At 40.7% G+C, this 24,241-nt stretch overlaps 2 protein-coding genes across 3 annotated transcripts; both read left to right on the forward strand.

Annotated features, from left to right (window-relative positions):
* The first annotated feature begins 3,632 nt into the window (after nucleotides 1–3,632).
* Nucleotides 3,633–5,085, forward strand: LOC104454358 (L-type lectin-domain containing receptor kinase VIII.2). Its single transcript, XM_010069177.3, has one exon. The coding sequence runs from the start codon at nucleotides 3,741–3,743 to the stop codon at nucleotides 4,812–4,814; it is 1,074 nt and encodes a 357-aa protein (XP_010067479.2). The 5' UTR covers nucleotides 3,633–3,740; the 3' UTR covers nucleotides 4,815–5,085.
* Nucleotides 5,086–9,981: 4,896 nt separating this feature from the next.
* On the forward strand, nucleotides 9,982–14,524 carry LOC104454359 (proline transporter 2). Of its 2 annotated transcripts, XM_039317216.1 has the most exons (8): nucleotides 9,982–10,267; nucleotides 10,353–10,751; nucleotides 11,517–11,741; nucleotides 11,828–11,922; nucleotides 12,201–12,390; nucleotides 13,102–13,226; nucleotides 13,597–13,812; nucleotides 13,968–14,524. In XM_039317216.1, the coding sequence occupies exons 2-8, from the start codon at nucleotides 10,649–10,651 to the stop codon at nucleotides 14,343–14,345; spliced, it is 1,332 nt and encodes a 443-aa protein (XP_039173150.1). In that variant the 5' UTR covers nucleotides 9,982–10,267; nucleotides 10,353–10,648; the 3' UTR covers nucleotides 14,346–14,524. The 2 variants fall into 2 exon arrangements, with proteins under 2 accessions (XP_039173150.1, XP_010067482.1); XM_010069180.3 differs by having other exon boundaries at nucleotides 9,982–10,751.
* Nucleotides 14,525–24,241: the final 9,717 nt, after the last annotated feature.

The raw sequence follows: 24,241 nt of genomic DNA on the forward strand, positions 1-24,241 counted from the left end.
CGGTCGGACTCTCAATCCCGCCTAGAGTTCGACCAAATAAATATATATATAAAAATCCCGCCCAGTGGGAAAACTCTCATGTGCGCGCGTGCTCTGGGTATTTTTTTCTTTTTTTCTTTTTTTCTTTTTTTGGGTCGTAGCTCTGGGTATATTGAATCTTATAAGATTTGGACCGTCGAGTCTGATAGGGCCTTTGACCAAAAAAAAAAAAAAAATTTGTAAAATAGAGCCCACGTGAAAAAATTGTAGATATTGCAATTGCCGTTATAAAGTCTCTAGCACTAAGATTTGGACCGTCGAATCTACTAGTGCTCACGTGAAAAAATTGTAAATGTTGCAATCACCATTACAAAGTCTCTGCCACCAATTTCATTTCTCGACTGGATCCTTTATAACCGGATCAAACGCGTTTGGAGATATTGAATATGAATGTGCAATTTGAGGTGTCGAAGTCGAACATTGGAGAACTGAAAGTCACCTTCTGACTTTGAGTTGAGTGATTGGTTTTTCTATGAAATAGATACTCGTCTTACAATTGATCTAGTTTCAAAGGGAGAGAAGATTTGAAGCTGCATAAATAGGAGAGATCAACTAAACTAAGCTTGTAATTTATGGACTTCAATTTCCAGCATGATTGTACCGTTCTTTTTGTGGTCCAATCCACCCGGATCTAACCAAAATCACATGAAAGATTTTAGATTTATTAATTGCAAGTGGAGCAATTAGTTTCGAGTGAATTAGTTTATGATGAGAAAATCGAAAGTGGTCGAAGTCGTCCTACCTAAAGGGGAAACTTTTGGTGCGCACGCTGGGTGTATACTGAATCGTGTGAGATTTAGACCATCAAATCCGATAAAACCCATGTGAAAAAAAAAATTGTAGAAGTTGTGATCGCCGTTACGAAATCTCCAACACTAGGACTTGGACTGTAGAATTTGATAGAGCCCCCGTGAAAAAAATTTGTAGATATTGCAATTCTTTGTTACAAAGTCTCCACCGCCCAATTCCATCCCTCGACTCGATCCTTTATGATCGGATCACACTTTTTGGGCGACTTTGAATGTGAATATGCAAAGCTCCATTTTTATTTGAAATGTAGAAGTTAAATAGAGAACTAAAGTCGCATTCTAACTTTGATTTGAGCGATTGGTCTTTTATGAAATAGATACTTCTCTTATAATTGTTTTTGTTAACAAAGGGAGAGAAGATTTGAAGCCGTGTCAGTACGAGAGATCGACTACACTAAGCTTATGATTTATGGACTTTAATTTCTGGCATGATCGAACCGTTCTCTCTATGGTACAACCCGCCCAATATAATCAATTCCACGTGGAAGATTTTAGATTTTTTAATCACAAGTGGAATTATCAAATTCATGTGAATCAATTTCCAAAAAAAATCTATGATTTATTCAAAATCGATTTTAGATTTCTTTTCTTTAAAATTATGGGACCATTTAGAATTAAATAGCGGTGATCGATTTTATGATGGGTGGTTCCCATCCTAAAACCAGAAATCGTCTACTAAGGCCCAATTTCTCAAAATGAGAACTAGGAATTGCCCGTTATTTTATGGACTCACTTAGAAATCGAACCAATGAAGTTGGCTTAGGAAGGCAGAGAAGGGGGTAGGGAGGGGCAGAGGAGGAGGGGAAGGGCAAGCATGGGCCATTGAGTGGGGTGGAGCAAAGGTGGGAGAGGGCGATACGAGGAGTGAGGATGTGTAGAGGGACGATGAGGTAGAGCGAGAGTGGAGGCATGGTGGTGGACGATGAGGAGAGAGAGGGAAAGTGAGAGGTGAGGAAGGGTGGGCACGAGTCATAGGGTGGCACGAGTATAGGTGGGAGAGGGTGAGACGAGGGGCAGAGGATGAGTACAGCGAGGAGAGGGTGGAGCATGAGCGAAGGCATGAGGGGAAAGAGGGAAAGCGAGAGGTGGGAAGGACATACCTTGGGGATTGTGAGACTTTGTGGGAGACGTGAAAAAAAGTGACCCAAAAAGACATGACATGAGAAGGACAAAAGAGGGAGTTCAGAATTTTTGAAAATTTCAACGTTAAAATTAAAAGAGATGTGTGTGTGCCGGTCCAATCCAATTCGAGTGAGCAGTTCCACTCTTGAAACCGCATCAATATTTACCAGTTATAGTGAATCAAAATCATGATAATTCCCATGAGAACTTTCGATTTTGGATCAATTCGGTCCGATTCTTGGTAGTTCTCGATTCTTTTATACACCCTTAAAATTAGTCACTTTTAGGCATGTATTAAAGTAGGCCTAAGAATTAGGTCACAAGTATTTTCTTTAACTTTCAATATATATCAATTCTAATTTTGATAAAATTGATATGTTAACTTATCTTGGCAAATTGGTGGAGGCATTTCAAGACTTCCCAAATTACCTCGAATCAACTTTCTTTTGCAACAACTTATATATCCATCTTTTAAATTAGATTAGAACTCAATCAAAATCGATTTTACGCTAACAATTAGAAAAATAACTATCCCCAAGGTTTCTACTCATGAATCCACGAGAAAATATTAAATATTCAAGTTGTGCCAGCTCAATAAATTACTAGTCAACTCACCACACAATATGTGTCCCTCCCAAGTCCACTGTCAAATCATTTTCTCCTTTTGTCTCTTTCCTCTCACACCTCTGTTTCTCTACTTCACCATTTTTTCCTTTCTTTCCCTTTGGCCATAGACAATTGGCCATAGGCGAATGTCTTTCATTGGATTTGGTGAGGGCTTGACTCTACCAAATCCATAAGCTAGCTTGGGAGGCGATGATTTTGGAGCAACAAAGGAACTTGAGGATGTAGGGGCCGAGAGAGGGCACAAGGGGTTTAGGATTGTTCTTGGACCCAAGAGGGGGAGGGGGGCAGTGAATGACCTATTTAGGGAAATAATGACATCATAGCCGGAAGGGATCTCAAGAATGCAAGGGTTGAGGGAGGGCTTGGGGTGGCAGGTCATGACGACGAGGGACTTGGGCTTGTTCTTGGACTCAAGGGTGGCAAACGACCTTAATGATGGAGCCATCGTCAGAGGGGGCTCGACATACAAGGCAATGGGCAGAGGTGAAGGACAAGGTGGAGGCGGCCAAGAGAGAGAGTAGAGCTAGGGCTACATGAGAGGGAGAGAGAGAGACCGGGAAGAGAAGAGAGAGATAAAAGGAGAGATCTCTAACAGTGAGCCTACAAGAGACACGTGTCCCACAATGAGTAGACTAGTAGTTTGTTGAGTTGGCACAATTGGAATACCCAGTGTTTCACTCATGAACCCACCTAGTTCACTTGAGAATGGGGCTTGAACCGATCTATTCGTTCCTGTTGGCTGATTCCCAAATTGAATCGGGACATATGCTCACCCCTAATCACGACGTATGATGATACCCAAGGATGTTGGACCGGTGCGAGGTCCGGCCCGCCCATCGACCGGGTCAAGGGGAGCGGCCTCATTGCGAAAGTCGATGGCGAGGCCAGGCAAAGTCCGAAGGCCCATGTACCAATGGGCCAGGCATAGCTTTGCCTTTCGGGGCTCTCACCTCACGGCCCAGAACAAATTCCTCAATCCGTCCTCCCATCCCCACGCGCTAAAAAGGGAAGTCGAAATCCCACGCGCGCGAATCGTCCACGCTCGTCTTGTTCCTTTCGTGCTTCTTTCTTTCCTCCTGCATTTCCTCTGCTCTCTGCACTCTGCTACTGAAACCCCCGCACCCGATCGCTTCAAGCGCGACCATGTCGTCTAGACCTTCCGCTCTCGCCTTCTCTCGCCTCCTGATCATCCACATTGTCGTCCCCCTGCTCGCCCTGGCCAGGGCCTCCGTCCCTCTCGTCCTCGTGCCCGAAACCCTAGTCGGCCTCCCCGGTTTCGACGACGGCATCTCCCTCCTCGGCGACGCCGCTCTGGTGGCCGGCGGCGGCGGCGGCGGCGGCGGCGGCGGGTCCCACGTGCGGGTCACGCGCCCCTCGGCCTCCAGCTCCGGCTTCCTCCAGTGGCCGAAGCCCTTCCGGTTCGCCGACCCGAGGTCGGCCGCTCCGACGTCGTTCTCGTCCGAGTTCGCCTTCTCGATCTCGCCCGGCAACGCCGACGGCCTCGCTCTCGTGCTGTTCCCGAGGGATTTTAGGGTCGGAGCGGAAGCGTTCGGTCTCTCCGGGGATCGCAGGTTCGTCGGGGTTGAGTACGACGCTTGGATGAATGAGGAAGTGGGCGATGTGAATGCGAACCATGTAGGTGTAGATTTGGGCAATTTCAGGTCCGTTAGCGTCTGCAATGCGTCGTCTGTAGGCTTAGCGCTGAGCAGTGGGGAGAAATTGAAGTCGTGGGTGGATTACGACGGGAGCTCGAAGAGACTCGAGGTTAGGCTGAGTAAGTTTAGGGATCCAAGGCCATATGATCCAATCATCGCATACTCGATTGACTTGTTGCGAATGTGGAAGGGCGAGGATGTTTATGTCGGTATAAGCTCGGCAAATGGGAATTCATCGCAGACTATTAGTGTATACTCATGGAGGTTTAAGCCTAGGAAAATTCCGATGTCGATGCATTCTTTGCCTGCTAGACCACACGGCTATTCTAGCGAGCACGGGAAGCTGCGCAAGAGAGGCAATTGTCCCTTGGCGATTCTTGGCAGGGTAATTTTCGCCACGGGGTGTGGAGCATTGTTGGCATTCTTGGGGCTCTTTCTGTGGGCAATTGTTGCTAATAGGCACACTGTATTTCCGGCAGAATGTCCCGTGCGTCCTGCGGACTTCAAGTATGAAAAGATCAATGTGGTCGCAGGGAAGGACGTCGAAGGTGGTAAGCATTGAGCTATGAGCTGATTGCTTAATTTTGTACATGCTAGTCTTGGGTATTGTTCATTTTGTGCTTTATGGATCTAGTGAACTCGTAGCTCCTTCTGTGAAAGGAATTACGCGAATATGTCTAGGTGTCCACGTATGAATAGAAACCGCGGTGTGTAGCTGCTAGTAGTGGGTTTGTGATCGTGTGAACTGAGTTATCCTTTCCTTGGGACTATGCCAAGAGAAATCAATGCATTTTCTGTAGCTGCGGAAATTTCATGTTCTTGTTTTCCATCTGCTTACAAATGTTTAGATGCATCACCTTTTCGTCTTCAACTTCTTTCCCATCTTGCTCTAAGCATTTCACTTATTCTTTCACCTTCCCTTTTTACTGAGCCTGGCTTTGTTCGTAACACTTCTCTGGTGCACTTGACATCCAATCTCTGCTTCTGCAGCCCCTGAGGAAACTTCCAACATGTTGTAGGAAAAAAATATGGCTAGTCCATGAGAATTTGTTGTTCTCTATATGGACAAGTCGAAACAGGCTCCGCTATGTAGGTCGTTAGCGCTAGCTAGTGTGGTGGCTTCTGGTGAACATGGCAATTTTAGTGGAGATACAAACCTTCTACGCAAGTGTAGTCATTTTAGGATTTGAAAGAACGATGTTATTCACTGAAGCCGTAGTTTTACCCTTTCTTATTTATCAATGATCGTCAGGGCAGTTTGTGGGTTGAGATTGGAATAAACATCGAGAATTTAGTTAGGATCGCCTCAGCTGTGACGCTATGATGAATGTTGCTTGCAGCCATTGCCTTGTTCTTACCTTTTGGCGAATAATACGAGGCTAATCAAGTTCCTTTTCTGCTTTTTGGGTGAGATGAGTAAGTTTTCATCTGAATGCGAATTTGATTCGGTCGACTTCTTATTCTCTGTTTCCCCTTCTCATGATTTTCAGTCAGTCCGAGGGCAAAAATAAAAAATAAAATGTAAATTTCGATCCACGGATCTTTTGTTGCACCAATTACTTATGAGTAATCATATGATATATATAAAATTAGTGGAGTTTGCTATGTCAAGATATTTGAAATATCCTAACGGCTGATGACTCATCAGTGATGAGCTGTGGTGGGTGTATGGGCCTGTGTCCATTTGCGGGCCTTAGGGAGAAGAATGTTGAGTTTGAAATTTGCCCGTGGGGAGAGTGGGCTCACAAGGCCCACTAGAAAAATAAATACCTCGAGTCTTGTTGAGGGGGCAGATCGAAAAACTGTTCTTTACAGGATTGATAGTCGTTGATAAATAGATGTATACCGTATTTGGATACTTCATATAGGAGTTAAAACGAGATATGCTCGAGTACGACGCGCTACTAGGGGGTATTGGTGGCTTGAGGGCTCCTAGAAGCCCTTCTTGCTGAACCAAGAAACGTTATGAAAAAAAAAAAAGAACGAGAGATGAAAGGAGTACCATCTGTGGCGAAAGAACAAGAAAAATAAGAGAGGTCACGGTGTCTGTGCCGCTCCTATGGCCCTATACCAACCAAGATGTAAATTCCTCCTCCTTGCTGGTCCTTGAAGGGACGTCTCTATTTGCAGATATTCTTGGGCCGGTTGCCATCCGCCACTCTCATCGGTGCAAGAAGAGCACATTCGCAACTACCAACTTGTCCTGTTTCGTTGCTCTCTGTCCGATAGTAAAGACAACCGGACAATCTCAATAATTGGTTTTGAATATCTGAGTGGCTATCGTGCGGTTGTTGCCCTGTTCCTGTCCGAGCATTTTGTTAAAGATCATTCTCCAAGACCCTAGCCAGTCGGCCTATTAGTAGTCGCGAGCGGGAAGAGGCTTGGGACACGTAGCTCGGAGTTTAGAATTCGATCCCTCAAGAAAGCGAAAAATCCTTCTCTGTGGATGGTCCTGTGTGTCGATTTCGCTCTGTTACTGGTTAAGGGTTCATTGTCTCCTCCAGGTTTGGGGGCTTCACGGAAAAGGAATCACAAGAGGCATACAAGTTAGGTGCCTAAATGTCATGTTATCCGAAGAAGACAGTAATTCTTCACCGTGCCCTGTAGATTTGGAACGTCTGCCCTGACGACGAGAATTGATCAGACTTATTTCACCGCTAAGGCGAACTGATCTGACTTATTTCACCAGAAAGGGGAACCTGATGTACGCGTACATCGCTTCTTACTCCATCAAGCACCTGCAGCAGAATATGCCAATGTCTTAACCCAGGGATGGTGCTTTTCTGTGACCATCTTTCCTCCTTTCATGATGGCTCTTGAAACTTCACACTGTTCTTTAATTTAAGGGTAACAAAAGATTAATGCTCATATTCTTGCTGCTCTGTACCAAATTAAAGCAGATTTAGAAGTGGAACAATTATTCCCTGCTGTATAATATAATATCAAGCTGCGGACCCATGCGACCTCGAAAAGACGGCACTTTGCCTTAGAAAAGCTTCTCCCCCGGCATTCGAAGAAAGATATATCCAGCAAAAAACTTGAGCATCTTCTTTCGACTCGTCGAGCTATTCAGAATAGTACCGCAACAATAATGTAATACTCTCTTTTTTCTTCTTTACAGAAAGTATGTATAGCGTCACCGCGAACATCAACAATGGTGCTCTTCCTTTTTGGAAGTGGAGGGCGTTGTCCGTCCGTGACCGTTGGTGGATTTGTGCCACTTGCATTGCTTCATTATTTTAAAACAACGGTCCAAACATAGGAAGCGCAATAATTTGAGATTGGTAATGCATGATATGACATCAATTATCTCCAAAGTGTACTCATTTGAGACTAAAGAAATCAGAGGTAACGATGGACTTTGAATATCGATAAGCCACATCAATGTTTCCCTCCATGATGTGGAAGAAAAGGACCACTCGAATTGACACTCCAGTAAGTGTTAGATATTTTGTCTTCTTGCGAGCGATATTTGTATGCATTATGAAAGTTTTATTAGAATAAATTTTTCTTCTACCAATTTATATTTGGATTGGGATTGAGGATGCAAATAATAACCATTTTATTCTTAGGAACAATTTTTGATCTATTCTCTAGACAAGTTTCTAAACAGAGATACATGTTTGATAATAACACAATTTTTTCGATTTGGAACAGATTTTCATATGATAGGCCTTCTTAAATATCCCTCTCACATATTCTTTTCATTCATTATGCTCCACTTTAATCAATCGAATTGAAAACATCAACATTGAAATCGTAGACGGGCGGTGAGTGATGATGAGAGTTTTTATTTCTATTTCTATTCAAAATACAGAAAATTAATTTTTTTTTTTAATTTCTCGTTTCTTTTTCAAATCTATCTCTAGATTAAAATTATGTTTCGGATATAGAAAAATGAAATTATGTTACTAAACGGAATTCTATAATAAACTTATTTTCAAAAACAAAAAAATGGAAAAAACAGAGAAATAGAATGATTATTATACACGCTTTGAACTGAAAAAGGACACCATGCTTGCTACATTGATGTTGTGTTATTGATTAATCACATTATTCGCGTGATATACATCTGAGTAACTTTTTGCATTTTAATCCAACTTGGTAACCTTCGTTAGGTAATGAGCGACTTTTTTTCAATGGATCATCGTCCCATGATACGATGATTGCCAGTTGCCACGTAAAAAGCACCGTTCTCATGGGCGGCACGGCAATGGTGATGTAGGTCAATGGAACAGCCCCAGCCCTCCACCTCTATCTCTATCTCTCTCTCTCAATGGCGGGTTCATGTCCTTCTCAACTGCACCAACGTTTGACGCGAGAGAAGCTCAATTCAGGGATCACTTCGTCTTGTCCCATTGCGTCAAGCATGCTCCTTCTCTAGCTTCAGAGTTCACCTGCAACTTTTTCTTCTCCATTTATGGATGACAACCTCCACAGCCCACCACCTGTTTCTCGTTGACGAATCTGGCATCTCCATTAGTTCTTTCCCCCCGGGTCTCTCCTTCTAAAAAACGAGCTTGATTGATCAGATGGCCGCTGTGCAAATGTGATTTTTTTTTCTTTTTCGCGGATAAACAGGTTCCAAACGCAAGCCCCAGGGAGTAAAAGATACTAAAGCACGATCATGATGTCCCTACCATCTTTTCGAATTTTGATGGAAATTTATTTCTCTTGACAAAGTATAATAAAGAGAAATGAATGCACTTCTTAATTTGCATAGTGAAAGATTGTGCAATCCCATGAATTACGGAAAGTTACTGATATAATACCTATTTGACATTGAATCATTATTTGACGCATGATTTAGTAATAATCTATACAAAAGAAGAAGAATATATAAAATAAAATAAGAGGAAAAAAAGGAAATTATTTATTCTCGTATTTCATCTCTCTCCCGAAAATCAAAGGAGGAATCTTTCCTCCGTAAGTCATCAATCAACTAACCAAGTCGGCTTACCAAAATGCTAATATTCCCTCGTACATGTCCATGAATCTTTTTGATTAGTTGAAATATAGAAAATCCAATTTCAAATGAAATATCTACTTCCCCACTCTCTGTCTTTTCCGCACAAGTCGATTTTCTATTGATGTGACTTTTGTCTCAGAAGAGCAGTACTGCATAACAAACAAAAAAGGAAAAGATAGTCAAGCACGGTCATGATGTCCCTACCATCTTTCGAGTTTTGATGTAGATTTTTTTTTCCCTAATTACATAGCCAAAGTTTGTGCAATTCCATGGATCGTAAAGAGTTACTTTTATGGTGTGTTCTATATGACATTCAATTACAACAATACATGACTTACTAATTACCGATACAAAAGATGGAGAACATATGAAATAAAATAAGAGGAAAAAAGAGGGAATCAGTATATTTCATCTCTCTCCAAAAATCAAATGAGGAGTCTTTCCTCCATAAGTCATCCAATCAACCAACCACCTTGGTTCACTAAAATACTAATATTCCTACGTACGCATCTGTAAATCGTTTTTGATAAGTTGGAATGTCGAGAAATCCAAAATCAAATGAAATATCTTCTTGCTCACTCTTTGTCTCTTCCGCACGTGTCGGCTTTCTATCAGCGTACCGCCTGCGTCAGAAACAGCACTACTGCATATCAAACAAAAAAGTAAAACTAAGGAGCAGTAAAGTAAGAATGATAAACGTGTGGGGGGGCTACACGTGAGAACTTGCACTTCACTTACATCGTTCTCGGCTTTAGCCACCATGCTCGATTCCCGTTGGCAGACCTGAGACATTCTCCTGCAAGGTGCGCGCAGAGCATCCGGACGCTCCGCACGACGTGGCGCCCGATCGCCCGTCAGATCGCGAGGATCGACCGGACCCGCTCCCCGCATCGGCCTCGGAAAACCCGAAAAGCCAACCCCCGCCGTGAACCTGCGAGCACCACCGAAACGGTCAGTGGTCCCCACGTAGCTATCCTTGTTACCGACACGGAAAATTCAGGAGCTCTCTGTGAACCAATCTCCCGACACACCGCTTTTGTTTTTCGGTAGTGGGCACGATTCTTTCCCTCTCTTTCTCTCCCTGTCTCTCTCTTTGTTTCTCTGTGTGATGGGATACCATGCATGATGCAGGGTGCGACGGAGAGCGAAAGACTCGAGAGGGGGTCGCTTTTTGAATCTGAGGATGATGTTTTAATTTTCTCGGATTCTCATTGGGCAACTTTTTTATTTTGGGCTGGGTTTCTCTTTTTTGGAGGGGTGGGATTTTTTTCGCTGGCTGTGATTAATTCTCGCTTTAAATACGGGAGTGGGGGTAGCCGGGGCTGGATACGCTGGCTCTGTCGACGAGAACCGGCATTTTGGAGGAGGCGGAGGAACAGCTCCTGGAAAGCGGTGGTGAAGTTGGCGAGGAAGGAGGGGAAGAGCAAATGACGATGGAGGCAGGCGGCGAGGTGGGTTCGAGGAAGGCCGATGGCGATGAGCATTTCGAGGGCGTCGAGATCCCGGAAACTGCGCATCTCATTAGCAGAGGTACGGTAGGAACGTGATCATTCTCGTTCCTGTTTTCTTTTTTCCTCGGCCTTTATCTACAGGTTTGGATTGGGTTGGCTAGCATGTAATTTCTGTAGGGGGGAAAAAGTGGGATTTTTTCTGGCGTTTTTCCTTTGGCTTGCTCTTTGAAGAGGACCTTTGCCAATGTTTGCAATCGGGTTCCTTTGATTTTTTAGCTGTGTTTGTGCATGTTTCTCCTTTGGAAGGTAAACAAAGGTCTTTCTGAGGGATCCGCACGTTGTACTTTCTAGTCAGCACTTCATGGAAAAAGGGCACCTTCCGAAAACATTGAACTTAATATCTTGTCGAATGTTGCGCTGTTCTTAATTTCTTGTGGAATGTTGGGCTGCTTTCATGAGTTAGAAGAGGAGGATTGGAGGTAAAAAGGGTGACGTTTCAATCTGTGGAGTAGATGTAAGTTGTCTCTGGGCGTTCTGTTGTTCTGCAGGAGAAATGCTATTCTTTCGTGATTTTTTTTGTACATGGCTGCACCCGCGTGGTATTCTGTTTGGATTTGAGGGAAGAGCTGAGGAGGAAGGAATCATGAATTGGCCACTTCCTGAATTTTAACCAATCAACGGTATTGGAAGAAGCGAGGGCATGCTTGGCCTTATGCCTAGTATATTGATTACTATATGAAAGCTCAACATTTATCTTTTCTTCCATGTTTGGTCATGTTGATAATTGTAGCTTATTTTGATTAATATTTCACGTTTCCGATTAGCTTTCCCTGGCATGCTGCAGATTCATGGGCCCAGGCAGCATTCGTCCTAACAACTAGTGTCAACAGTGTTTTTGTTCTTGGATATTCAGGAACCATCATGGTTCCTCTTGGCTGGGTCCCTGGAGTACTTGGATTAATTGCTGCAGCAGCTATTTCGCTGAACGCGAATGTTCTCATTGCCAAGCTTCATGAATTTGGTGGAAAGAGGCACATTAGATATAGAGACCTTGCTGGACATATATATGGTGTGAGAGCAAACAGGATGAATCTTTATTATCTCTCATTACTCCTGATGTGGAAATGAACCTTATTCTTTTCTGGCCTGCTGCAGGTAGGAAAGCTTATTCTCTTACATGGGGATTACAGTATGTTAATCTCTTCATGATTAACACTGGATTTATCATTTTGGCTGGTGAGGCTCTGAAGGTAAAATCAAGTGGAAGGAAAATCTACTTGCTAAAAGTTTTTCTTACTGTTGAACTCTGTCACAAGTAAATCAAAGAATCATTCAATTTTGCACAAAACAGGACAAAAGTCCCATGGTCCCTGCTGTTTTGAATTGTTCTTCTCTCCACATGATAAATCTGTTACTTTTCTTTAATTCAAATATGTGGATTTTTTTCCTTCCATCTAGACTTTTTGCTCTTGGTTTTCTGATCACTTGGTGTAATACTTGTATTTATGTCCTCATCTTCATTATGCAGGCGGTTTATGTTCTCTTCCGGGATGACCATGTGATGAAGCTTCCTTACTTCATTGCCATAACGGGTTTTGTCTGTGCCTTGTTTGCCATCGGGATACCTTATTTATCAGCTTTGAGGGTGTGGCTGGGAGTTTCCACAGTCCTCAGTCTGGTGTACATCGTTACTGCATTTGTACTGGCTCTACGAGATGGTAAATTAACATTTTTTACTTATATTGTTACAGTATCCTATTGATGCACTGTATTCCATAATTAGCCTATTAGGCCCCCCGGGCTTTTCTTTTGCCTCTGTCCTTGGCCTGAAATTGTGCTTGCATGTGCATTGAATCTGGAAGTTTTAGCTATGTAGTTTGCCTAGTATGTACTAGAATGGGCTAATATGAAACCGCCACATCTTTTAATCAAAGGAAAGGATTTGGAAAGAAAAACTGAAAATGGAAAACTATTTTCAGTGCCGAGCATAGCACCATCTGTCCTTTTTGTGTCTAAGTAATCTGATCTTCCATGTATATTTGTTGAAGTTTCTCAGAAATAGCTGCTGTATATGCCTGGTTTCTTACCTTTAGTTTCCTAATTACCCATTAGTTGATTATACATATTGTCAAATGAAAATTGCTGCAATTCTCTCTCCTTGAACTTGTTGCAATTGACCAATGAATGGTTGAAGGAAATGCCTTTTTAAAGGCTATCACATCTAGCTCTATAGTTTGCCATGAATAGGTTATCTTCTTTTGGTTGAATGCCTCCAACTGCAATCAAGCCATGTCTACTGTAACATCTTAACTATAATATTTTGCGGACTGTGTTATGTGGTGGAAATATGACGCAAGTTTATGGTATTTTCTGAAGAAAAAGCTCTCTTGATGACATGGAAATTCTAAAAGTTGTTCTTGGTTTTATAGGCCTTAATTCTCCAGCCAGAGATTATAGCATACCAGGGGATAAAACAAGCAAAATCTTTACCACCATCGGTGCTACAGCAAATCTTGTTTTTGCCTATAATACAGGAATGCTTCCAGAGATTCAGGTACTCTTTAAAGTTGAATCCTTGACCTTTAAAGAGAAAAGAGAAGTTTACAGGACAAGCATGGAAAAAATCTTTGTTTGCTTGAGTTTAGATCAAGTAGTCAATAGAATTGATTACTATACTTGGGAATGACCTTATGTCTCTTCTGATCATTTTAGACGGAGCACAGTCTGATTCTATTATAGTCAACTATGATTGAAATATTTTTCTTTGTCTAGCCATTCAATGGCGATTCTCCATTCCCATGAACATTGCTGAAATTTTTGTCCAACATCTGCTAGATGGAGAGATGCTGCTTAAATTTTCTTCTGCCATCAAATCTACAATGTACACACGTGCCTCAGTGTTCGTTGTTTTGTGTATCTGACAGGCAACGGTGAGAGAGCCTGCTGTGAAGAACATGCTGAAAGCTCTCTACTTTCAGTTCACCGTTGGATGTTTACCGATGTATGCAGTCACATTTGTCGGATATTGGGCATATGGGTCCTCAACCTCGTCCTATTTGCTCAATAGTGTCAGCGGTCCAGTTTGGGTGAAGGCATTAGCCAACATTTCCGCCTTCCTGCAAACGGTCATTTCTTTGCATGTATTTCCTCTTGCCCTGTTCAATTTTTTTTTTCACTATCTCCATATTTACATTGCACCTATCCTTGTGTTTTAGCAAAGTTACATTGAGACGCTACAATTTTCTTCATCTTTAGTCTAGCTATGACCCTTTTTATCGTCCTTTGTCTTCTGCAGATATTTGCTAGTCCAATGTACGAGTACATGGACACCCGCTTCGGCATTACCGGGAGCCCTTTGAAATTCAAGAACTTGTCGTTTAGAATTCTTGTGAGAGGCGGATATCTCACCATAAACACGCTGGTTGCCGCCCTCCTCCCTTTCCTTGGCGACTTCGAGAGCCTCACTGGGGCGATAAGCACGTTCCCTCTCACGTTCATCCTCGCCAACCACATGTATTTGATGGCGAAGCAGAACAAAATGCCTTCCTTACAGAAGTCATGGCATTGGCTTAATGTCTGTTTCTTCGGGTGTATGTCAGTTGCAGCAGCAATTGCGGCCTTGAGGCTTATTGCTGTAGATTCCAAGACATACAACCTTTTTGCAGATTTATGATAATGTAACACATGTGGAAGAGGGGAAAAAAATAAAGTGTATTCTAGAATTGTGGACTGGTTGATTTTTGGAATTGCTAAATCAGAGCTTCCTACATAAAATTTAACTCAGTCCACTCCTTTCCTTCTAGTTTGTTGTCTAGTTCTGAATGAATTTTGCATTATTTGGAGATTTGATCATGATTGATGACTTCCCCGTCACTGTTATGCCATGAAGTTGAAGTAAAGCAATAAGATGAGAGTGCTTGATGGGCCAATACGATTTGATCATGTTGATTTGGTAAATTTTAATAAGTGTTGATAAGTGCAAAAAAATTGTTGATCAGGAAAATGATCAGTGTTTTTATTTTTATTATTATTATTATTTTTTTAACTTATTAGTGACTTGCCAAAACTATAGTAAAAGGGAAAAGAGTAGCTGACGGTGCTGTTATATTCCACAATTCAAACAATGGGTTCTCCACCTCAAATTCGGTGGGTCTTCACATCAAATTATTTGAAGGAAACCTGTTAAAACTGGAAAATCTCATTTTGGGGGATTTCCTCAAATCCCATGAGATTCCTTCATTTTAAAAAGAAAAATAACATAAGAAAAAAAGATAATTTTAGAATAAACCACATACCAAAATATAGATAATCGCAAGTGAAATAATATAATCACTACCAAAAAAAAAAAGTTAATGTCATAAGAAAGATCAATTCAAGTTGAAACATGAAAAAAAAAAAGACAATAAATATTGGCTTTGTGACTAATAATGAAATCATTGCGCTTTCAAATGGCTCCTCGTACTTTTTGCTTATATCAAGTTACTCTAGAAGGATTCTTTAGTAACTAGAATTAAGACTATTGCTATGGGTAACACATGATCAAGTGACACTTGACCATTGTTTCTTATGAATTAGAAGTTAATTTTGAAATAAAGTAATTTTCTTCGAAAGTAAACAATAATAAATACAATAATGATTTCTTCCTCGATTATAAATTATATTTTGAGAAAACCTATGGGGACCCATCTAATCCTATTTCCAGGTGAGCGAAAATCATTGAAATTCTGTTGAGTGCCTCCAAGTGACCGGGGGTTGCTTTCTTCTACATTTGTGCCATATTATATTTTTCAAAAAAGTGATGGAAGACTCCATGTCGGCACCACTTCACCATTTAACAGTGACTAGTCAACCACATCAATATTTTTAAAAAAAAATTGGGTGTTATAGTCCTCTTCTTTTTGTAGTTTCCATTGTAAAAGTAACTTAAGGTACGTGTATTTTAGAAAATTTATATTTAAATTTCCCCACAAGTCCAATTGGTTGCCTTGGATGAGGACCATTGTCTGATGGTCGTCCTTGATAGGTGTCCATCGCGATGGTGGTTGTCTTGTTGATAGATGGCCACAACAAATGGTAATCATTGATAACCAGTAACCACTGTGACTATGGTCACTAACGTAGGTTGGGATCAATATTAAGATTTAGCTATGGATATGATTTTCCATGTTTATGTCATGATTGTTGATGTAATTTCACATCGATAAAATGCGTGGTTATAAAGTGTTGTGTTTACATGTGGTTTTTCCATTGCTAGCGTAAGCTTTTGCGCTAAATACTATGACATAGTACCAAAGCATAGGTGAATACTTTAGACTTTAGCACTTTAAGTGGCTCACGCCAAATAGGAATCATGTGTGTTTCATAATAGTCAAGCCGAGTTAAACACATGTGCACGAGGGGCTTAAAGGAAAGAGAGTATTAGTACAATCTCATATCACTTAAAGGCATTATAATAATGTACCTTATATACATGTATATAAATGATGTAAGATTTTACTAACAGTTCAGCTCAAAGTGATCATCTGAAAAGATGCAATTACCACCACAATGGTTGTCGCGGGCATGCGATCACCTCCACCACCATCGAGCTAACCACTACAATGATGGTAGCTCGTTGTGGTCGGCCACCCACAATTCTCTCCATAAATTCTCTTTGTAATTGTACTATTGCATCTTTTCATTTCAATCATTTTTTTCTAAATCAACATATGCTATGGTATCATTTTAAGTATAATGTATATAAATTACGATAATTTCATTTTAAGTATATTTTAGCTCATGATTTCTATAACAGTAAGAGTAGAATCATTTAGAGTTGTTTTAGGGAAAGAAAAAAGGTCTTTCTCAATAGACATTGGTATTGTGCAGGACGTGCAGGCATGATGTCTACTTTTATTTATAGATTGAACTAATTAGGTAGCGTAAAAGAGGAAAAGGATAGATGTACTTGCTCACATAGCTTTAAGAGACATATACAGGCTCGCATGTATGCCTTTCTTTTATACAGTATAGCTGTATAGATGACAGCATCATCCCTAATATTTCGTTTCTTATATGCCAGCTTTCGTTTCAAGGGAACATTGAAACACACCTTCATTCTTCACGGTCTAAACTATTCATAGCCTATATAAGTACTCGATCTACCAACCTCACGATACGTTAGAGAAGCATTTGCCTCGCGTTTGCATAGGTGATGAAGTCCTCCTGCTACGTCTCCCAACCTCCCGATGAGGACGAAGAAATTGTCATTGACTTTGAGTCTACTAAAGGTTCGCTTAAAGTGCTCGGAATTTCACCACTGAACATGTTGCTTGAAATGTCCAAAGCAACTAGATGGTCCATTTTTCTTACTTATGCTGGAAGGGCCCCATTCAAATGGTTGTGAGACAAGTTCAAAAAGAATAGAGTTTTAACTACTGGGAATATGGAACCACTGAGATTGTTGTTAAAAAGATCAAGATCCATCCGATTTTGAAATTTATGTAGATGTGAAGGAATGTATTTATGAAAGTTATTCCCATCAAGATATAAAAGAATCAATTTCTTCATCTTCTGCAAAGAGGATGGAATCACCCCCGATAGATTGTTTGTGGAGAGTTCAAGATCTGTTAGATTTTGAAGATTTCCCATCTCAAACAGGATAGCACCTGAAATACTGGTGTAAGCTATCCACAAGACTTCCAAGTTCACAAGATTGCCAATTGCTTTAGGAATCTCGCCAATAATAGGATTTAAGCCTAATGCCAATTTTGTGATAGTTATGGAGTAATTACTAATGCATCCCGGGAACAGCCCACCAAGTTTGTTACTCAGAATATTCAACACGGGTAAGCCAGTGATATTAGTTAATGAACAAAGGAAGCTTAATTCACAAGATCCCCCATTTCCAAGGTTGTTAGAGCTTATGGTCAACTTTTGAAGGTTACGCAAACTTTCGAAAGAAGTACTTTTCTTGAGAGTTTGTTGGATCCAAGTTGAAGTATCTGCAGAGTTGTGGCATTATTCGCTATCTACAGAGGGATTAATCCAACAAACTGATTATGGTGTATGCTGAAAAATTCTATGTTGGGAAGACCAAAGCCCATTGTAGTGGTAAGACTTCCATGTATTTTGTCATGTCTCGAGTCCCTTCCCTTGCCTCGGGAACGCGACATCCTCCTCCTTGGAATTAATTTGCGACGTTTCAGGAGGCGTCGCCGTCCCATTGATTTTATCTTTGACGTTAAGCACATATAAAAGCGTGCAATCTCCAATGACCTAATCAATTCACAAACAAACAATGGATAGTCAAGGAGAAAACACTTACATGTACTGCATAACTTTCCAGCTTTATTTATCTAATTAGAATGATTACAATTTACAAGCCCTCACTTCTAGGGCCATTCTGATTTGGTCATCTCCACACACTCAAAAAGTTATCGAAGGGGGCCGGGGGACTAAAATCTGCAAGGGGGAGCTTATATTTCTCTATTGAGATCTAGCTAAAAAGCGGCTTCCCTACTAGATACTGCTCCCTAGGCATCATCCACAGGGCTGTTTGGCAAGCCTACATCCTCGTTGGTCCTGATGAACCATGGAACCCATAAAGGGGTCCGAAGAGGTCTCCATCAAACCACACATAGCACGCCCGAGAGTAGTGGGGTACAAGGTCGTGGTACCCCTCGTCTACCCAAACTATGGTGGTGACTCGTTGGAAAATTGCATCCTCCCTAAACACGTCTATCATGGTAGTCTCCATGCTAATGGGCACCCTAGAACGCATGAAGCAATGAGATAAGGATCCATACCTATTGACTTCAAAAGGTTAAACAACAACAGTGAGTTGAAAACTCAATAAGAAAAAATCTCAAACCTCATATAGGCGGATGCCTCGCATTGGACCCTTTTGATTACTCAACCCAAATATGTTGATGACAGATCAATAGCAAAGTTTAAACTTTGGCTCAACTATATACGTGATGGAACTTATCCTCAACCTAAGTCCCTCGAATCCTAAACAAAGGCATATTATCCACACATGTCATAATTAATGCAAATAATAGCCAGAATATTCACACGTGATGGATATGAGCATCCACAATATTATCAAAGCTTTTGAGACTCGGACAACAACCTTCAAGACATCTACATTCTAAATCACTAAAATGACATTTACATCATGCACATGTTCCATGCACCTCTTATAAGACTATGTCATATATGTGTGAGCCATAAAACCACTTTCAAAGCATGCATATAGCAATCAAACATTTTGCACACGTTTAACGCCTTGAGAATCACATGGCATCCCATACTACTGTACTATCTCGAGTAAGTTATTAATCACTTATAGTCAAAACCCTATAGCTCTTCTGGAAACCTTCGGGACATCGTCTCACTCTCTTGAGTACAGCATCCGAAATCCATCAGGCATCGTTTTTAATATAACACATCCCACAAAAATGGCATCCGTTGATATGGGGCATCATATTGTTCTTAATAATGAAGCATTCCGTTGATTTGGGGGCATTTTTCAAAATTCATCGGTGACAGTATTCCTCGTATGACCACACGAATCAAGCATTCAAGTAATTAATTTTATCATTCTCATTAGTCTAAGTATAAATGCTCTAAAGGCGTCCCAAGCGATGTGTAACTCATGCCCGATTGTGTATATGACAATAAAGTATGTCGAGCACGTAACTAGAATTGTGGCTTGACCTCTGACGCTTGAGTACTGGCCAAGGTCAAACCCGGATCGAACAATATTCCTGAATATCACCGAATCAAGAGAGTGACCCGACCCAATGCATTTTCACGCATGTCCAAGAACCAATGCCATTCTAGATTCGACAGCCCAATGTGAACTCAAACTTCGACCATGATATGTGGACATTTATATGCTATACTAGATAGCACTCATATATCGGTCCATAGCATTCATATATAAAGATCATGGCGACCTAGCCTAAGTGAATCATTTATATGCAAACCTAGCCCAAGTGAACTCAAACTTTGACCACGACCTATGGACATTTATATGCAAAGATCATACCATATAGCACTCGTATATCCATTCATAGCATTCATATATAAAGATCTAGCATAAGTAGCAATAGCAAACAATCCAAAACGGCAATCACGACAAACCTAGCCTAAGTGAATCATTTCCACTACTCACGTCAAACCTGAGTAATCTCAACTCTCATAAACTTGCTCTTGATCAATCCCGAACCACATAGATCAAGCATATCATGAGCAAATCATACAAAATTAATCCCATGAGCTCCTCAACCTAGAATATTCCTATGGCACTAAAGGCGGTCCTAAATTTGAATCGCGTAACACAACATCCTAACCAACGTTTAGGAAATCTACTTACTAACAACCGAATGGGACTAGGGTGTTTAGTGGTGGTTTGAGGATGGCGAGTAAGCAGCGGCAGCTCGTGGATGGTGAATGAGCGGTGGTGGCAGCACGGCGCAGCATAGGGACGGCGTCCAAGTGGCACGCGGACGGGAGAAGAAACTTGAAGAGAAAGCTTGTCTTTCAAGCATTAATTGCCCTTGAATTATTGTTCTCCCCTTCATCCTGACCCAAAGCTTGGGGAGCAAGAGCAAATCTTGGCCCTTCATCAAGCCATGTACGTTATCCAAGATCAAAAGCTAGGATGGCTTCTTGAAACTTAAATTATTGGCTAGACTTAAAGGGCAATTTGGTCCATTCCACTCATCCATCCAAAAGGGCGCCTAATCCATTGTCCATGGCCTAACAAAGTTTATTTCACCTCAATTTAAGTGGCTAAATTGGCCTCATCTCTAGGTTCACTAAAGTCTGTATACTCAAATTAGTGTATTTCATAAATTAATGCACTAACAGGTTCTCTAAAATTATTTCAATTAGAAAGAAATACCTTGAAAACATCTACAATCGATATCCGCAAATGGATTAAAGCTTGTGGCTAAGTTTTGATTAGATATAGCTTTAACGCGACCTTACGTGAATTTAGATGGCATTGGCAGAATAATTCACGCAACTAGATTTGAATGGAGTTTGATGCTTGCCTAGGGTTTTACGCATGACTTTAAATTGAGCTTGGTCGATTCATGAATGACCATTAGTTGTCATTTAATCAAATAGGATTGATCAGCCTGTCTTGACTCACGATTGTTCCGGGATCGAATTAGGGCGTTCATGAATAGTACATTAATTGTGTGGCGTCACCCATGACCGGTATATACCTAAGCTAAATCGATCTATATCCATTCATTGAATGGCTCGTGACGACACATGATCGTCCATAGCGATCCTTGTGGTCAAACGGTCCTCACATGGTCAAATGCTCTGGTCTATCGCAACCTTGATCCTGAATTGCAACTTGCCCTTAATCAGTTAGTCAACTTGTGAACAATCCCAAGGATTGAGTCACGATCTGTCTTCATTACTAACATTCCGATTCTTAGTCCATCCCTTGTGGTCTAAATAGGGGTTTGAATCGAGGATGTCATATATTTGATTAAATCTTACGTCAAATATTACTAATGAAGATAAATTGTAGAGGGAATGCGTAACCGTATTGGACAACAAATTTCCCGCCAAAGCAAATGTTGTTAGGTTGATCAGTTGACCTAGATCTCGAGGAAGACTCCCTCCTAAGTAATTGTAGTAAAGACCAAGCTCCTCCAAGGATGATAAGTTCCCAATGAAAAAAGGGACGCTTCCTGTTGGATTGTTTTGTCCCCGAAGCTTTATTAGTGAGCCTATCTCTGGAGGAATTTCTCCACTCTGTTTTGAGACAAGCCCATGCCATGGAAGTTAATGCAACCCGATGTGTTCTTGGGGATTTCCCTCCTGATAGAATTATTGGACAGCACTAAGGTGCATAACTGGTGCAACTGTCCAATTTGGGGAGGGAGTTCATGGCGAAAGCTATTATCAAAGAGCCACAATTGCCTTAAGAAGCTAATCTCGATGTGAAGGGAGATGGACCCTGAGAGCTTTTGGGTATACAGGTTCAATATAGTGACTCTATTGTGGCGCTGGTGACTACGTGTGATACTGAACTATTGGCAAAGATTGACCATATTGTTTCATGAGCTAAGCACCCGGAGAGGGTCCTCAGTTATCCTTGCCTTGAATGCAAGTGATGCAGAGCCATCAGTTTCACTTGATGCTGAGGAGACTTGTACAAAGCACAATGCAAAAGCAATCGCGATAATGAGGTGATGAAAGGGTAACTTTGCAAAAGAAAACCCAAGAGTTGCATGACTCAAAGCAGAGGAGGACCGAACTGACGTGCAAAGAGATTTAATAAGGGATGAGAGATGTGAGGAGCGATTGAGGTGTGGTTAAAGCCACCTCACTGACAAGAGATTTATAGAGGGTGGGGATTTTGGAGAAAAACTCTTGTTTTGGTCTCAAATGTCATTTTATTACCTCCACGGTCAATTTGCAAAACAGGTGGCGCATTGGAAAAACTGAAAAAAGGACAGATGTGCCCTCAACGTCCTCTTTACAGAATTGAGAATTAATTTTCATCACCGAGCAAATGAAATTATCGTTCTCTTTAAAACGACTAAGGGCCTGCATTTCTTTTTTTGAATTTTTCTATTTTTTTGTTTCAAGTAAAGAATTAATGAGATTCCAAAATTATTTTTTTATTCACCGAGCAAATAAAAAACAAAAAAAAGAAATTATTATTCTTTTTTTCTTCTTCTTCTTTTTCTTTCTTTTTCTTTTTTCTTTTGGCCGGTTGCCGGCTCCGGTCAAGGAGCATCACTGCCAGCTCTTGCCCTCGTTGGAAACGACTAAAAAGTAAAAATAAATAAGAAAATAAGAAAGAAAATACTAAAATAAAAATATTAAAAAATTAAAAGAAATAAAAATTTATACAAATTTACCAAACGTGTTTTTGTTCATTTTTATTCTCGATTTTTTTTTTGTTCAAAAATTGAATTTTTTTCTATTTCTGTCAGGCTAAAATGTCTTCCGAAATTTTCAGAATATCAGGCTAAAAATGAGAAAAACACTTTCCCATGGATTCAGTGAATTCCATTTCTGAGAATTCTTACCAAACATATCGATTTTGGAAATTGAAAAACCGAAAACTTCTCTTTAACCAAAATAGGGTCCATGATTTTGATTCTGCATAGGCCCTAGTAGATCACATTCAGTTTTCAAGGAGTTTAGTTTCAACAGTCTGATCGGCAAAAATTTCCTCCTACCAAACTTCAACTTGTGACATCTTTGAAAAAACTTTGCATCTAGATAATCCAACTTAAAGGAGTCCTGCCACTAGTCTAAAATACAAAGCGACTATCTTTTTGATCGACTTAGTATTCAAACATACTTTCAACACCAGGTATTTTAATAGTATGAGAGGCGAAAATCACCACTACATTCTTCTCTATTTGAGGCTTTAACGTACAAAGAGGAAAATGGTGTGTTCTTTTCTATTTGATCGATTTTTTTTTAAATTTATTCCCTTAGCAAGACTTCTTTTTGGTCATCATAAAAATAAAGGGCTATTAAGGAAAAGAGAAAAAGAAGATGGTTCGGTAGATTAAACATTCTTAAGACTTCCTATCGTGCGATGGTTTATCTTTCTATCCCCAAACATAAGTTGGAATATTGGAAAGATCATAAACAGAACACCGACCAGTAGTCTTACCGTCCTCTGCACGATGGCTCATCTCGGAAATAATGAGAGCACGGCACAGGAATCGATTAGTCGAACATTGAAAGAACTCTGGAACTCTAGCTTCGATTGTCTTGTTCCCGTCAAGGAAGTAGCGTGTTTCCGGACCGGGACAAATGGTCGATATCAGATGTCTCGAACGCGCATAGACGGAAGCGAAGCACGAAGTGAAAAAAAAGTAGTTAGGAATGTGATGAAGGTTTAGTGATGAAAGCTGGAACTTTTTCTTCGCTTTGACAGGGTTATTATCCAACTTAGGCGGATTCGACGTGCACTTCGTCGGACGCAGTCAATTCCCTGATAGGGATGCTCCCACTCTTCCTTGCAATAAATCGACATGCCATCTGTCGACTAACATCCTGATAATCGAATACGGATAGGCCAGATCGTATCGACAGTTAATGGTAACATACACATATCGGAAAATCATGCACTAAATTCTCTCAAATTCGTTTAAGCTTTCCATATAAGAATGGGAAGTTCGTGAAGGAAATCTGCTATTGCTCGGATTTTAAGATTATCTTTGCATTTCAATCATTTTTTTTTTAAATCAACCAAAATTATAGTATCCTTTTATTACCTTTTTGGTTTTTATAAATATTATGATAAATTTATTTTAAGTATTTTTAGTTTGATTTCTATAATTGTAAAAGTATAATCATTTAGAGTTGTATTAGGTTAAAAAAAAAAAAACAACGGTCTTTCTTGATGGACATCGACATTGCGTGGGATGTGCAAGCATGATGTCTACTTATTATAGATTGTACCATTTAACAAGCATAAAATAGGAAAAGGATAAATGCACTTGCTTAAATAGCTTAAAGAGACATATACAGGTTTGCATGTATGCCAATATAGCTGTATAGATGACAGCATCATCCCCAATACTTCTT

This window comes from Eucalyptus grandis, chromosome 7, assembly GCF_016545825.1.
Source record: "Eucalyptus grandis isolate ANBG69807.140 chromosome 7, ASM1654582v1, whole genome shotgun sequence".
NCBI lineage: Eukaryota > Viridiplantae > Streptophyta > Magnoliopsida > Myrtales > Myrtaceae > Eucalyptus > Eucalyptus grandis.